The following is a 16,238-nucleotide window of genomic DNA, read 5'->3' as shown; positions in this document are numbered from 1 at the left end:
CATGCCATTACAAGCCCATGGCACAGGGTCACAGCTAACTGTAAGGAAGTCTGAAAATACCTAGCTCTGTGTGCTGGAGGAGGAAGAAGATGGGTTGGTGGCACCTAGCTAGTGTCTGGGGCCCCATGGTACAAGTGAAACATTTACATCATGTGAAGTTTAATGTTTCTATATGGTATCGATCCCATATCTTGTTCCTATTTATAGGAAAGTTTGCTTAAGCTATGTTCTTCCTTACTCATTACAGCTTGGGAATTATTCTTATTTTATATTTCTACTTATTCAAAATCCCTTCATTTGCGCTTTTGTTTTTGGTGATTCTTCCAAGTTCTCTGCTTTCCATTTTTCAAACTTGTTCTACTTCAGTCAGAATTCATTTGATCTCTTCTCCAATGCTTCAGCGAAAAAAATTTTTTTTTTCCTGGGTTCTTACATGTAGGTTAGCTATTTTTACGCATCTCAAAACTTTTAAACTTTTCAATAAGTGGTCAAACATTCAAAGGTACATACCATTATTTGATTCATTAAATAAAACCTCAGAAATGTGCTCTGTGTTATATTAAGTTCAAAGCAGCCCGTTTGTGTTTAACATTACGGATGGCAGAAATGATAAGCTTAATTTAAAAATATGAAGTAAAGAAATGACCAGAAACTCATAGAATTCTTGATAAACAGTCATCAGGTACCTGTCAACTGTCATTGTTAACGTTTAAAAATTAACCACTATGGTTTTCATGTGATCCCAGCGTGATGAGGTAAAAACCACACCCGGCTGAGCCCGGGGGAAGCAAGCTCGGGCATTTCAGATACATTGATATTATTTTTTCCATTGTTATCATTACCATTAAGATCAACAAGGTGCTTAGGGACACATTAAGCCACAGCTGTTGCAATTAATTGTACCCTTATAACCTCAAGAGACAAGCCCCTGCAGTGGCCAGCTTAGTCCCAGGGAGTGACAAGTCCTAACAGGAGGGAGGCCTTGGCACAGTATTCTTTGGGTCCCTCCCCGAAGACAATCAGTAGCTTGACTAGGTGGGGCTGGGGCCAAGCCTGGCCTGAGGCCGGGCTGGGCTGGGCTGGGCTGGGCTGGGTTGGGGCTGGGCTAGGGCTGGTGGCAATCTCTTCAATGCATGACTTTTCATTGGCTGGGCTGCACCCCACTCGATTACTCTCTCGCTGGGTGACTCCACTTTATGCAAAGTGAAGCAGCCTAGAAACCACAAACAGAATACCTGACAATTTGCTGCCATTTTATAAGAGTGGCTCTTGGGGCCATCAGCTGGCCTTTTGTAGGAAGAGGTCCATGTACTCACCATCACAGCCAGCACGGAGTGGTGGCCACAGCCCTTCTGCAGTAGACCCAAGACTGTGATATTTGTCTTTGCTGAAATTCATGAACCTTGCCTGCCTGAAACTTGATCAACGTGATGTACTCATCATGTCACACAAATGGCGCATAATATCAGTTTTTTAAAAAATTTGTATAAGTGACCTGTTTTACAGCTTGATTGGAAAACAGAATTAAACTCTTGAAGGTTGTATGAAAAGAAGTCTAGGCAGAATTAAATCTCATCTGACCTTGACTATCTGCTGAATCTAAGCACATGTTCCTCACATTGTTCTTGCCTCAGTGGGATAATTAATTGGTGATTCCACTACTTGTTTGTGGAAAAACAAGGTTTGGGGTGGTCCCATGCCAAACAAATGCTCAAAATAAAGATAAAAGTTCATTTCTTTATAACCTGCCTCCTGGTAAACGTAAAGCTTGTTCTAACGTAGCCAAGGACCTGGGGCAAAGTAGGAAATCAGGGGAAAGAGAGAGAGATTTTAACAAACAGTTTAGCAACGTGTGCCAAGCTGTGGGGAAGCAGGGGAGGGCCAGGTGGGCACCTGCCTGAGCTGGGAGGTTGGTCTTCAGCAGGATTCCTCTGTACTGTTTCTTTCTGGATGAAATCTGTGGGCTCTGACTCTTCACTGTAGAAAACAGTCCTTCAGCTCGCTTTAAACATGTCACTGAGATCACATAAAAAGGAAGCAAAAGTAGAAATCCCTTTGAGTGGAAAAAGGAGAGAGAGGAGTAGGAAAATTTCGGTTGGTCTCATGGAACGTCAGCCACTCCTAAGGTTCTACATGCCAATGTCAAGAAGGATCTGTGAGCAAGACGCTGGACGTCAGGCAGGAACAGCCAGGGGTCACATGTCTGTCTCTGGAGCTACATAATACTACATAGGACTCCACTTGGCAGAACAGCATGCAGAGAAGGAGACGAGCAAAAGGTTAAGAGATGGCGGGATGTTGAGTAGTGGATTAAGTTATGGTTGCCTGGAGTGTCCTTTTTTTTTTTTTTAATAGGAATACACACACACACACACACACACACACACACACACACACACACACACATGCTCAAAAACAACAATGAAAACTTTAGAAAACAATCTGAGATCAACAGGGGGAAATCATCCTCGAGAAAACTTGACTTTCCGAAGCCAAGAGGCCAATGAAAGACGGGTTCTTCCCAACATAGGAACAGAATTTTCATCCAGCAGAGAAGTGCTGTAGTAAGAGGAACAAAAATAACCTTCTGGTTTAGCTCTGGTCAGATTAAAATACACAGGCTTGGGAGCCAGACTAACACTCAGGAGCTCATGAATCTCTGGGCCTCGCTTTCCTCATTGGTAAAATGGGGGATAGTAATAGTACCATAAAGTTATCATGAGGATTAAATGAGTAATTTTTGCAAATCCTCATAGTAGTCTGACACATGGTAAGTGGTAAATAAATCTTACTTATTGCAATAATAATGCTATTATCATTGCCATCATCATTATTACCAGAATAGTCATAATCTGTTATGGTCGTTGCTTATGGATGTTGCTGACTCTCTAATATTGAATTTGGGGAAATGGGCATAGCAATATTTACCTCGAAAGAGTTGTTTACGGGATTAGAGCTAATGCGTGCCAAACACCAAGAACGTTCTCCATGTTTCTTGAGAAATGTTAGTATTATTTCTAGTTTTAAAGAATGTATTTGGGGCCAACATTTTTTGAGCCCTTCCTGTGATGGGTACTGGGTTCATCTCTTTGTGGCCCTGTGTGGTCTCTCTTAGTGCATGTTCCAGGTGAGCTTAGAACAACAGAAAATGAGGTTTATAACAAATGTGTTAAAAGTATGTGCCATATTTGTGCAATAAACGTTATCAAAAATATGGGTTAAGAAAACAACAGCCAACCAGTGGGACTCCTCTGGATTTGGCTGCAGATGACAGAAGCCAATGAAGACGTGACTCCTAACGTGGGACGAGCCTGGGTGTCTCCGTGTGTATTATTTTCTCCCCCTGGCCCAGATGGCCTCTATTGCTTTCACATTCACTGGGTCCTAACTTCCACTCTGTCTCAGAGAACTGTCTGGTCTCATCTGGAAGACCCATTAGTTCCCGTGGGGCCGGCTGCCCCCAGAAAGTGGGAGTATAGCTAGGATAACTAGCAACAGGGCTGACATCCCCCCCCACCCCCAGGGTTGGACTCTGGTTGGGCTGCTCAGGGAAATCCTGTTTTCTTTTGGGGGTAGTGGGGTGGAGTTGGAGTGAGGGGCCTCATGAATCAGAATTTGGCTTGGCAGGCTCTGAGTCACTTATCTTCTGAAGATAGTGCCCGGGATGCCCGGGCTACATCACCAAGGTTTCCAGCTGTCAGCATCAGGGTGTTAACTGGCTGTTTTTCCTTTGACACCCATTAATGTTCACCTGGATGTTTTAATTTGGGTGTCTTTGAAACCTGGACTGTCTTAGCTTTGTCAAGGTACTACTTAGCATTTAGGTGCTATAAGACATTGGCTCTATTTATGTCTTAAAAACTTTACAGGGCCTTTGAAAGCGTTCGCACCAAATCACTGGAGATTGTATCAGCACCCAGTATGTCATCCACATGAGTGTCCTTGGAGTCTCACCATGAATAATGTGACTAACAAGCATAAAGTGAGGCCACCCAGCACATCTGGAGCCACATCAGCCTGACTCTTCAGGTAACTTCCTGGAATGGAGCCCAGTAAACAACCTTCACAGAGGCTTCTGTCTTGCTGGACAATTTTTCCTGCCAACAGGGTTGAGCCTGAGAACATCTAAGATCTGCAGCCCTACTGTGGGCCAGGGTGCAAGGATGATTAATTTTTAAATTAATAGACTTTACTTATTTTAAAAAAAGTTATCATTATTATCGTTATTATTTTGGTACTGGAGATTAAACCCAGGGGCTCTTAACCAATGAGCCACATCCCCAGCCCTTTACAGGGTCTCACTGAGTAGCTTAATGCCTCGCCCTTGCTGAAGCTGGCTTTGAACTCAAGATCTTTCTGCCTCAGCCTCCCTCCCGAGCCTCTGGGATTTTAGGTGTGCACCACTGCACCCGGCTTAAAAGTTTTTTTTAATTGACACATAATAATTTACATATTTGAAGGTACAGTACATGTGTCCAATGTGTAATGATCACAGCAGGGTGATTGGCATTTCCATCTCCTTCAATAGTCATTATTTCTTTGTGTTTGGAGACTAATAAGAACCCTGGTATAGTTTTCTAACTCTTTATAAAATATATAGAGGGGGTTGGATAACAGGTTCCACAATGCAGCTAGATGGGACGACATTCTAATGTTCTGTAGCATTGTAGGGTGACTGTAGTTTAATAAGCTTTATTTTTAAAATGCTTTTATTTGTTCTTTTAAGATATACCTGACAGTAGAATGTATTTCAATGAATCGTCCATTCATGGAGTCCCATTCCTGTGGTTGAACACCATATGGAGTTTCACTGGCCGTGTGTTCATATATGAACATGGGAAAGTTAGGTCCAATCCATTTTGCTGTCTTTCCTATTCCCATCTGCTCTCCCTTCCCTTCATTTTTTGTCTAATCCAATGAACTTCTACTCCCACCCCCACCCCCTTATTGTATGTTAGCATCTACATATATGAGATGGCCCTTGGTTTGGGGGGATTAATAAGCTTCATTTTTTAGAGCTGTTTTAGGTTCACAGCAAAATTGAAGACAAAGTTCCATGTAGCCTCTGTCTCCGCTGATTCCCGGCTCCCCACTTCCCACACCTGGTGCCAGGTTTGTTCCACTCCACGGCCTAGACTGGCACACCTTCCCCCAGAGCCCGTGGTTTTCGTGAGGGTTCACACTGGGTGCTGGGTGTTGACTAATGTGTAACAATGTGTGTCCACCCTTATAGAACCAGGCAGAATGGCTCCACTGCCTTGATGTCCTCTGTCCCCTCCTTTCCCTTCCTACCACCTGAAGTTGAAGGATTTTAAAATCTTCTAATACAAAGAATTTCATTTTGTAATAATCAGTTGCTCCCTGGGGAAAAGAATTCCAGTGTCCTTCCAGCTGTTCTATCCGTCTCCCTCCAGCCACAGCGAGGCTGGTGGAGGTGGTATGAGAGCAAGGAAAAATACCTGCCATTGGGGCTGTGGATGTGGCTCACGTGGTAGCGTGCTCGCCTGGCATGCCTGCGGCCCAGGTTCGATCCTCAGCACCACATACAAAGATGAATAAATATTAAAATTCTCTCTCTCTCTCTCTCTCTCTCTCTCTCTCTAAAAAAAAATACCTGCCATTGCCTCTTTCTCTATTTCCTGGTCTCCCCCTGCTTTTATTTTTTATTTTTATTATTATTATTTTTTGGTACCAGAGATTGAATCCAGGGGAACTTAACCACTGAGCCACATCCCCAGCCCATTATTTTTTATTTTGAGATAGGACCTTACTAAGTTGCTGAGGATAGCCTCAAACTTGTGATCCTCCTGCCTCAGCCACTAGAGTCACAGGGATTATAGGCATGTACCACCATGGCTGGTCTCCCTCTGATGTCCCAGTCTTCTTGACCCAGAGAAGGCAAAAGAGGCTTTTCTAGTTACAGACAATGCCGAGTTCCCATTAGTTGTATTTGCTTGTGGCCTGGGTCAATGTGGGATATTCATGTTGCCTTAATACTGGTGGCAGAGTAATACTGTGCACATTTTACACAGTTAATATAAATCTTAATTGTTCCAAGTAAATAGTTGACAATGTCTAGTTTAATAGATTAAGTGGATGAAATGGCCAACTGATCATCTCTCCAGACAGTTAGAAAATAAAATAAAATAAAATCCATTTGTTTTATTTATGCAAAAAGCTTTGGGCACACAAAGAAGGGACACTTTGGAGGGCACCCTGGCTCTGAGTTCTTCTGTAGAGTCTGGAGGATGGTTAATGACACAGAGATATTTTTACATCAAAGCCTGAGGAAAGCACCAGGTTTGCCCCAAGGTATGTCCTCCTCTGTCAACTCAGGACCTGGGAAGGGTGTGGCCCCATCATATGGGCCATGCTTTAGGACAGACCGCAGGCCCAACAGGCAACTGGGCCAGAACCTTCCTGTGAGGGAGAACTGGTCAGGGAAGGTTGCAGAAGGCTTGCAGAGACGTGCTGGAGAGCAGGCATCTCACACTGTCAGGGTGGAGACTCGTAAGGGTCTCAGGAAACAGAGCAGGACCTGGGTGGGGTCAAACCCAAAAGGAAGATATATAGAGCCTGCAGCTAATCTTTCAGCATCCATGAGGCAGTCCGTGTTTGCCGGGCACAGTTCTCTGAGCATGTGACCCTTGGCACTACCTGATTCTCAAACTCATGCAGCACAATCATGGCTTGTTAAAATACAGGTGGCGGGCCCCACCCCTGGAGTTTGTGCGTCAGTAGTCAGTAGTGTGCTCTCTCTCTCTCTCTTTGTTTTCTAGAGCTCAGCCATCATCTCATGTCTGTTTGGGTCCTTCCCTCTCCAGGACATCTTCCCTGCCTCAGTTGTTTCTCCTCTGAACTTTTCCAGCTCAAACTGAGTTCAGGGCAGGGACTTGAATGCTTGTTCTGCTACTTGCCAGATCTGTGACTTTGAATAAGTTCTTTTGTTGCTCTGTGCCTCCAATTTTCTCACATGAAAAATGGGAATTATAACATAGTACATACTTCATAGAATTATGATCACACACACACACACACACACACACACACACATATTTCCAGATCAATGTAAGGAATGTTACCTATATGGATATAGGTACATATATTTAACATCAATACATGTATAATATATGAGCTCATCATTTTTAAACAAGTATAAGAAATTATATTTTATTTTTCAGTTGTGATAAACCCTTCCTTTTTTTTTTTTTTTTTTAACTGCTCCAGTCAATGTAAGGGAAATTTTATTGAGGTCCCAAGGCCATACATGGGGCTTGGGCAGGAGGCCACTCCTTGGGGAAAGGAGCCAGTGGAGGGGCTTTATTTGACCTTCTTCTTGGGGCGAAGGTTGTTGGTGTGGCTACACTTCTTCTTGCGGCAGTTCACAGCACGGGGGTGCAGGCGGGCATAACACTTGCGACAGATCATCTTGTCACAGTTGTACTTCTGGGCAAGCTGGCGCAGAGAAGGCTCAATGATGCCACCTCGCAGGCGAAGCACCAAGTGCAGGGTGGACTCTTTCTGGATGTTGTAATCTGAGAGAGTGCGGCCATCCTCCAGCTGTTTGCCCGCAAATATCAGACGCTGCTGATCAGGTGGGATGCCCTCCTTGTCTTGAATTTTGGCTTTGACATTCTCGATGGTGTCACTGGGCTCAACCTCGAGGGTGATGGTCTTCCCGTCAGGGTCTTCACAAAGATCTGCATCTCTGTGTCTGCCGCTCTGGAGCCTCGTTCTAAACCCTTCCTTTTTTGTTCATGAAAATTATTACTATAATTCTTAATGCATACTGAAGTGTCTCCGTTGTTAAATCCTGGGTGACAGGATCTGAGAAGGACACCCATTGGGAATTCGTGACAACAGATGTTCAAAAAGAATGCTAGAGAATTGGGTGGGGTGGCTAACCCAAGGCAAGACGTTCTGGGCCTTTTAGTTGGTTGAAGGGATGTCAATCACATCTGCTTTGCAAACGGGCTGTTCGTTAGAAGTTTCCCCCCAAGAAAAGACAGAGGAAGTGAAGGGGAGGCGACCTTAAAGATGAAAGGATAGGCAGAGAGGATGGCGTATTGCAATCAGGTTCTGACACTTAGATGGCAGCCCATACAAGCCTCTGCAGCCACACGGATGGCCAAACCAAGATCCCAGATTGTAGAAGCCCTTGAGCCCAAGGGTTCAAGGCCACTGTGAGCAACATAGCAAGACTCCAAAATGAAACAAAAGAATAGTGCAGGAAGAAGGTGCCTCCCTCTGAAGAACAGACACTGGATAAATCATCATCGCTGGCCCGGACATTTGCTCTGGACAATCTAATACTTCAGAGGAAAACAAGTCTGGGCCCCAGGTCAATCCTGTCATAGAGTGTTACTGCGTGATCACTGAAGACTGGCATAAAGTCCAACAGAAAAGACTTCTTGTGGACAAAATAGGGTAGGTTTCTTCAACCCAAGGATCAAGGAGCAGGGCAGGAAGAGAGACTGCAAGCAGGACCAGCTGCATAATTTTCAGGAACGGGGTAGAATGAAAATACAAAGCTCCCTGTTCAAAGAGCAGGTATTAAATATTAAAGGTATCAAAATGCAAAATGTTTTCCTTCTAGGGTGTCTTGTATCCAGGTTGTCATGTTTGGTTTTGATTTGCTATTTAATATCATGCTGGAGCTCAAACACTTTTAATGGGGCAGGTACTGACTCTCCCATTCACTTGCCCTTTGACTGCAGGTCCTCCACCTCAGTCCCTCCCCCCACAACACACCATCCCCCGCCAAGGCTGGGCAGGTTGAGGCAGGCATCTCCTCTTCCCACTGCCTCCCACCCCCACCCAGAGTGCATAGACAACCCCCAGGGATATTATAACCTCCACAGCAGATAGACAGGTGTGTGGAGCAGGGCTGGGTGAGAGGCTTGTCCTGCCGTGTCACCTGCCCAGTATAGCTACTGTGCTGCTGTCAGTCTGGGGTGATGCTCAGCCTCAAGACCCGGGAGGGTGTACATCCCTGACCTCCAATCCTCTCTGTATCTACACCAACACCCTCTGGGGAGAGGACAACAGTGGTCTCTGAGTGTGATGACACCCAGATGGGCTCAGGGTGTCCAGGAAGGAAAACAGTTGGCTAGAAACCTACCCTTGGGAGGTAACCCAGCATCAGGGGTTACCCCCCCCACCCCCCCCCCCGTGTGGTAGAGAAGAAGCATGTGGGCTTCTCAAGGTCAGATCTGGGAGAGAATTGTGGTTTTGCTGCCTTTATAACCCCTCCCTTCCTCACTTCCTGTCTCTCCTTTGCTCCTTGGTATGGTTCAGATCTGAGGTGTCCCCCAAAAGCAGCTGTGTTGATATAGGAATATCAGGTATGAACTGATTGGGTGGTGAAAGCCGCAACCTCATCAGCCCACCTAGTCTGAATGGATTAACTGGGTGGTGACTGTAGGCAGGTGGGGCCTGGCTGGAGCAGGGAGATCGCTGGGCCCCTGAAAGCATTCATCTTCCCCTTGCTCCCTTGCTTCCTGGCAGCCACGACCTGAGCAGCTACCCCCCACCATGCCCTTCCACCATGATGTTCTGCCTCCCGCTGTGTCCACAACCATGGAGTTGGCTGACCACGGACTAAATCTCTGAAACCTCATGGTTTTTGATCAAACCTTAGTGATGAGGATGATGTCCATGATGATAATGTTGGTGTGACAGGACAGACTGGGATTGGATATAAGAGGTGCACACAGTCAAGAGAACTTTCTGGAAAATTGGGATCAAATCTCAACCCCTCTCCAAGTTATTCTTGTGGGGTATTCTGGTCCCAGCCACAAAAAGTTGACTAACAGGTCCCCTCTCTTTCTCCCTCTCCCCGTCTTCTCTCATTGGGTCAGTCCATTCGAGTATTTATTGTGCTCCTGCATCCCACTAGTCTGAGCTAGGTCCTGGGGAAACAGTGGCTAAGAAGATAGACTCACAGTCCTTGTCTGATGGTGCCTGCAGCAGGGAAGGCATTGAACAGCTATTCCAAGGGGATGTGCGTAATGACAGGAAACCAACAGGTGCCATGGGAAAATGTAGCAAGGGCTTCAACCAGAATGAGGACTCATAGCCCAGGTTCTCATGACTTCATTGTCCTCTACTCCCAACTGTGAGAACATGATTCTGTGTATAAAGTGTCTAGCACCATGCTTGGTCCATCTTGACACTGTGACTTCTCAAACCAGCTTTGGCATGGTCCTTAGGAAACCGCCATCAAAGTCAATTCAAGCCTCATCACTGGCCCCCTCTTTTATCTCTTACACTGCTTCTGCTTGTACTAATTAACTTTTACCCAGACTCATCTTGCTTTACCCAGGATTCCAGGGAAGGCAAGGATAAGTAGTAACTCTCTTTGAATCTCCAGAGGGCCTGCAGTGGCGCCTAGCACATAGTAGCTGTTCAATAAATGTTACTAGATTAAGTTGAATAATGGAAATGAAACAGAGTCTCAGAGAAAGAGCACAAAACGTCTCAGAGAAAGAAAACGTTTTATTGGAAGATGTTAGAATTTATTCTGATATTATTTATAAAGATGATAAAACCTTTTGAGTGAATAAAAACCAATACACATCACCTTCTTTGTCTCATCACTGCCTCTGATAGCAGGCAGAAAAGATTAAGAAAAGTTTTACTCCAAGGAATCCTTCTTAATTAAGTGGTGAGGCATTAATTAAAAATCTAATTAATTAAAATAAGCTATTGCTGTTGTACTTCACCAGTAGATACAGGGGTTCTGAGAACATAAGCCATAGGAACTCTTAGTTGCATATAAAAATTTTTTCTGAAACTTTCAAGTAGATGGTGAAGCTTTGAGTAGAAATCTTCTTGGCTAGCTGGTGTGGGATTTCTCTTAGGTTCTTACAGAGAGATGGACTTAACATGGAGCTAATGAGGCTTAAGCTTTGGTCCCCTGGCTGTATATAGGCCCTTCCAAAGCCACGGTAAGGGACTTCAAGTTACGTTTGCATCTATGACATATTTGATATGTAAGATAATTTAACCATGTACACCATGTATATAGATATATAAATTTGTAATGGTAAGATAATTTTGTACTCTCTTCCTTTCAAAGTTTACTTTAAGCTTCAAGCCAACAAAGCTTGAATTCCCCCTGCTAACATGTCTCCTAGGAAAGATCTGGGGTGGAGCCCAGGGATAGTGACATTAGTAATGAAGTTGATGTCAATAATGATAATGTTGGTGTAACAGGAAAGACTGGGATTGGATATAAGAGGTGCACACAGTCAAGAGGACTTTCTGGAAATTTGGGTTCAAATGAACATAAAAGACCTGATAAGGACAGGATACAGAATACAGAACACATACCAACCCCAGGGGCAGGGTTTCTGCTCATCCCTGCTCCCAGGTTTTGAGAGTTCTCAAGTTATTCTCAAACCGCAAGTAAATTGTCTGCATATATGCAGCTCCCACCCCACGAAGAGAAACTCTACTCACAAAATTGGGAAACTCTGACATAGGGATGATACAGAATGGATTGTCTACGATTATACTATTCTAGGAGTAGAATATGTAACAGTAGGAGAAAGTGCAATTTATAAGCCAAAATTATATGGCATCATCTTGGATCTCCCTTCAGTGTCTTCTGGTTTGAGCCTGTCACCAGGCAGACACAGAAGGACAGGCTTGATAAGGATGGTGGTATGGGACCAACCTGGGGATCAGGAGAAAGGAATCTTAAGGCAGTATGTTAGACTCCCTCCAATGAGGGTCCACGGGCTCACCTATGGCCCAAGTCAGCTTACCAGAGAACGGTGGAAGGACAGAGAGAAAGTGAGTCTTTCATTGGGGTATGAGGTCATTGAGGATCTCCTGCATACCATGACTTTTTCCTGCACATGAAGACCAGAACCAGAGACTGAGAGTCTAGAGGAGCAGGAAACTGTCTTTTAAAAGAAAATAGCATTGGTGGCAACAAGAAAGTGCCTACTGCCTGGAGATTCATTTTAACTTATGGGTTGAATACAGTACATCTGGAGCCTGAGGAGGAAAGAACTCTGCTGGTTCAGTAGCCTGGAGGGACGAGGTTCCCTATCAGTGCTCTCAGGAGCTGAGCTGATCTTAGAAGGTGACCTTAGGAGCACTCCAGGAACCACGGGGAATCACAAGATCAAGGCCAGACTGAAAGGTGGGCTGGGGAGAGGGACCCTTGGATTCCAAGGAAGGAACCAGGGAGTTCCGCCTTCACGGGGTCAGGGAGTGGCCCTGGGTCAGGACCACATGCCTGTGATTTGCTCTGGCAGGCCCTCTTGAGCCAGGTGCAACCACTTCCCTGCCACACCTGCAAGGCCAGGCTGGCGGAGCCCAGGGTCCCCCGCCTCTGCAGCTGGAAACAAGCAAGGTGCTTGGGCCTAGGGCAAGCATCTGGCTCAGAGTCAAGTTCTTGCTATGCTTCCTTTGTCTGTGCCCTGCCAGCATGGCCAGCACTTTGACCCCAAGCTGCTTGGTCTCCTGACCCCAGTGATGTGTCCTGGCCTTTCCCAGCTCAGCACCAATATCAAGAAACATGGTCAGCCCCAAAATGCCTTGCACAGGACAAAGGCTGGGGAGTTCTGGAGAGAAAGAGAATTGGGGAAGAGCTACTTCTCAGGCAACGCCAGAAAGAGAAACTGACCCTTCCTTTAGTCCCCAGTATTTGTCGATGACCTGTTAATTCAAAAGCCAGAAACCAAAGAGGTGGCGGAGCTTATCAGCAGTGTGGTTTTTATTGTTTTGTTTTGTTTTAATCACACGTAGCCCCCTGAGCAAAGAAAGAATGAGGGACGGTCAGGTGAGTTGGACAGAACAGTTCCATAATATTCTGAGAGCATCTATCGCCAAAGCCCCATTACCCATGGTGTGTGTTTCTGAAAATAGAGGTCTACTTAAAAAAAGGAGGCTCTCCTTTTTTCAAGCACAGGGAATATGTGCTAAATCCAGGCAAGGGTGAACCACTTCAGGAGATTATATCAAGCTTGGGTTTAACTTTTACACAGGTTGCTAGAGGGCATGTCTTAACTGACACGCTGTGAACTTACTTTGGGTGTGGAAGAGCTGCTGCCTGCTTTATAATCTACACAGGTGTGCAGAGGACTTCAAAGCTAGTTCTAGAAGGAGGTTGCTGAGAATTACCTCTGGTGGGGGAAAAAAAAAAGAAATCTCACAGAACAGATGTGGAGAGAGAGAGAGAGAGATCTTCTCAAACGTTGCCTTTACAGTAATTTAGAATTCTATCATCTTTCTCTAGAGCTGTCTTTTTGCTCAGGAATGGGGTCTATCCCATTCCATAGTAGGACTTCAGATTTGAAAACCTCTATTCTTTCCTGAAAGCAGTTCTAGTAGAGTGTTTACCCAGAAAAATTTAGCGGGATATTAGCCTATTGAGTAGAACCCATCATGGCTCTGTCTTCCAACCCAGGACGACAGATACTCCCACGCAGAGATTCTTCTAATGTACTAATCTTGAGCTCCAGTGTCATGGTGGGGAATGTGGTCACAATACATTTGCTTCTCTTCTGTAAAAGTAATTGAATAAGTGAGTATGGTGCCCCTTTATTTATGAAATTATGATGTTGCCTAATTTACTATGTTCAGCAGGGTCTACACATGGAGTTGTATTTTTTAACAATGTTATTGGGGTTGATTGTTGTTACCAAAAGGAAAAAAAAATAATCTTTCCAAGTGTCAATATTTGAGTTTTATTAAAAGCTGAGGGGGATTTATGCATTTACTCACAGCATCTTTTCCTTCTTGGTATTTTCAGTGATTTGTGGCCAATGAATCATAAGAAAGAAACCTTAAAACCCCAAGAAACCACCAGAAACCAGGCAAGGCACTTAGCATATTTCACAGTAATTATTCCCACCCCACTCCAACTCTAAAATATTTATTTTCCCCAATTTGTTTGCCTTTTTCATTTATTGACATTTTGGGAACTTCCAGATTAAATTCCCTGTTCTTCCGAGGGTAGGATAACTGAAATTGAGTATGGGAAGTCCTGTCTGATTCAGCCAATTTCTCTCTTCCTCAGAAAACAGGAAAATCATTTTTCTCATAGAGTTTTTTTCGCCTCTTAGGCTAGGCTATTTCCACTAGATTGATTCAGAACTGTAATACATAGTACTTAAAAAGTTAAAACTTCTACCTCGGCTCTCTGGTGAAAGCATCTATCTAGTGTCATCACTTATTTTCTAGGCAACCATGACAGCACTTCAATTTGTTTACATTTGTCCTGTTACCTCCCAGCTCGCCATGTAACTGAGCTTCTTGTGCCCTATTTATTGCTTCCCCATTTCATCTTAGCAGTTCTTATTCATTCTTGCTAACTGGTTCTTAATTTCTTTCAATCTGGGGGACTTTCCTTAGTTTTTCAGAATTTCTCTTGGCACAGACTCTTAGTCATCCTGTGTCCCTTTTTTTCCTTGCTTCTACTAACTAAATCCACTTCTAGTTTTTTTTTTTTCCTTTGATGAAGGTACTGGGGGTTGAACTCAGGGGCACTCAACCACTGAGCCACATCCCCAGCCCTATTTTGTATTTTATTAAGAGACAGGGTCTCACTGAGTTGCTTAGTGCCTCACTATTGCTGAGGCTGGCTTTGAACTCACCATCCTCCTGCCTCAGCCTCCAGAGCCACTGGGATTACAAGTGTGCCACTACCACGTCCTACCCACCTCTGGTTTTAGTGAAGTATTTTGTTTTACTCTATTGCCTTGCCCCCAAATAGAATTTACATTCTGCAGTCTCCTTGCAGCTGGTTGTGACCATGTGATGAAGCCCTTAATGACAGACTGTGGACAGAAGTGAGGACTGATGAGCACAGCTAGTGTTCACTTCCATGGAAGAGCATCATTCACCTCCATGCTTTTCCTTCTTCCTCCTATGGGCTGGCCAGAACCTGTTTGTGGCATTGGTGAGACAGCTGTAACCATACAGTCAACACCCCAGGGGGACAGAAAAGCTTCAGAATAAAAAAAAACTTGAAAATATGAATAATCCAAATAAATTTTCTGGACCACCTACCTATCTCTGGACTATTACATGAGAAAAGAAATACACTTCTCTCTTATTTGAAAAATTGTATTTTTAAGTCTTTTTGTTACAGCAGCAAAACTGACACCGTACTCTGACAAATATATTTCTGAAAACAAAAGAGAAGATGCTGCTACTGGACTCTATGCTGGTCAGATCTTACTTGGAATGTGTCTTACTATCTGTAAATCACATTTTAGGAGGCGTAAAAGGAAAGCAGAGGTTTTCAGAGGAGAACAATAGGCATGGTGAGAGATTTGAAGTTGAAGATACTAGAGCAGATTTGAGTAGGGCAATTTTAAAATGTCTGCAGAATTGGCACATGGAAGAGTGACTTGCCTTGTTTGGAGTGGTTTCAGTGGATAGAAGTAGGATTCAATGGGAAAACAAATGTTGCTTAAGCCAAGGAACATTCCTGACCCTGAGGTCTGCATGAACATTGAAAGGATATCTGGAAGCCTTGAGGTCCTGGCCATGGAGAGGCCTCTACAGAACCTGGGTAGCCATTTGGATTTCATAATGGCTGTGTGCCATGCGTGCGCATTACATAAAAACTGTCTCTAATTCTTAGGACAATATTAAAAATTACATAATTGTATCTGTTTGGTAGAAAGGGAATTTAAATTTTGAAAGAAATTAAAACTTGTCCAAGTTAGGGGCAGAGTTCCTGTTCTTTCTCCTGACTACCATTAAAATTAGTTTACAAAATGGCTGAAAAATTCCTCCAAATTTGAATCCTTCAAGTCCCTATGGAAAACCATCTTTTCCATCTTGGCAAGAGAGCTTGCCTGAAGGTTGGTGCCCCTCATCTCCAGAATTTCAACCTGATAGCCAGCTGACTTTAGGCTTTCCTTTATGTGTTAGAGGGGGTCGGCAGGTCAGCAATCTGTTTTCTGACTTGGTATGCACAGATAATACATTTTCCAGCTTCCCTTGGAAGAATGGGAGCAAAATGATGTGAGGTACTTCCAGATGTGGCCCATAGAAATCTACCTTGTTCTTTCTTCCACTGCTGCCAAATCCTGACACATGGAGTGACCTTGACTCACATGGTGTGACCCTGACTCCCACTGAGTGACCTTCAACTGTGTTGAAGATGGCACAACCATCGTTCACCTCCTGCCAACTTGTTGGAATGTGTGACAGTGAAACCCCCTCTGTTCCCCTCTCCCCCAACCCCTGGAAATCACCAATTTACTTTG

General features: G+C 44.3%; 1 protein-coding gene and 1 long non-coding RNA gene across 2 annotated transcripts in view; one reads left to right on the top strand and one right to left on the bottom strand.

Moving 5' to 3' along the window:
* LOC144366653 (uncharacterized) overlaps positions 1-16,238 on the top strand; it is a 77,701-nt gene that overhangs the window by 9,016 nt on the left and 52,447 nt on the right. The window lies entirely within an intron of this gene.
* LOC101954705 (ubiquitin-ribosomal protein eL40 fusion protein) lies at positions 7,223-7,729 on the bottom strand. The gene is given in 2 exon segments (XM_040292544.2): positions 7,223-7,682; positions 7,685-7,729. Coding segments are annotated over 2 exon segments (384 nt in total). The 5' UTR covers positions 7,707-7,729; the 3' UTR covers positions 7,223-7,320.

This window comes from Ictidomys tridecemlineatus, chromosome 9, assembly GCF_052094955.1.
Source record: "Ictidomys tridecemlineatus isolate mIctTri1 chromosome 9, mIctTri1.hap1, whole genome shotgun sequence".
Lineage (NCBI taxonomy): Eukaryota > Metazoa > Chordata > Mammalia > Rodentia > Sciuridae > Ictidomys > Ictidomys tridecemlineatus.
Note: the sequence above shows the minus strand (reverse complement) of the source record. Positions and strands in the feature narration are given on the sequence as shown.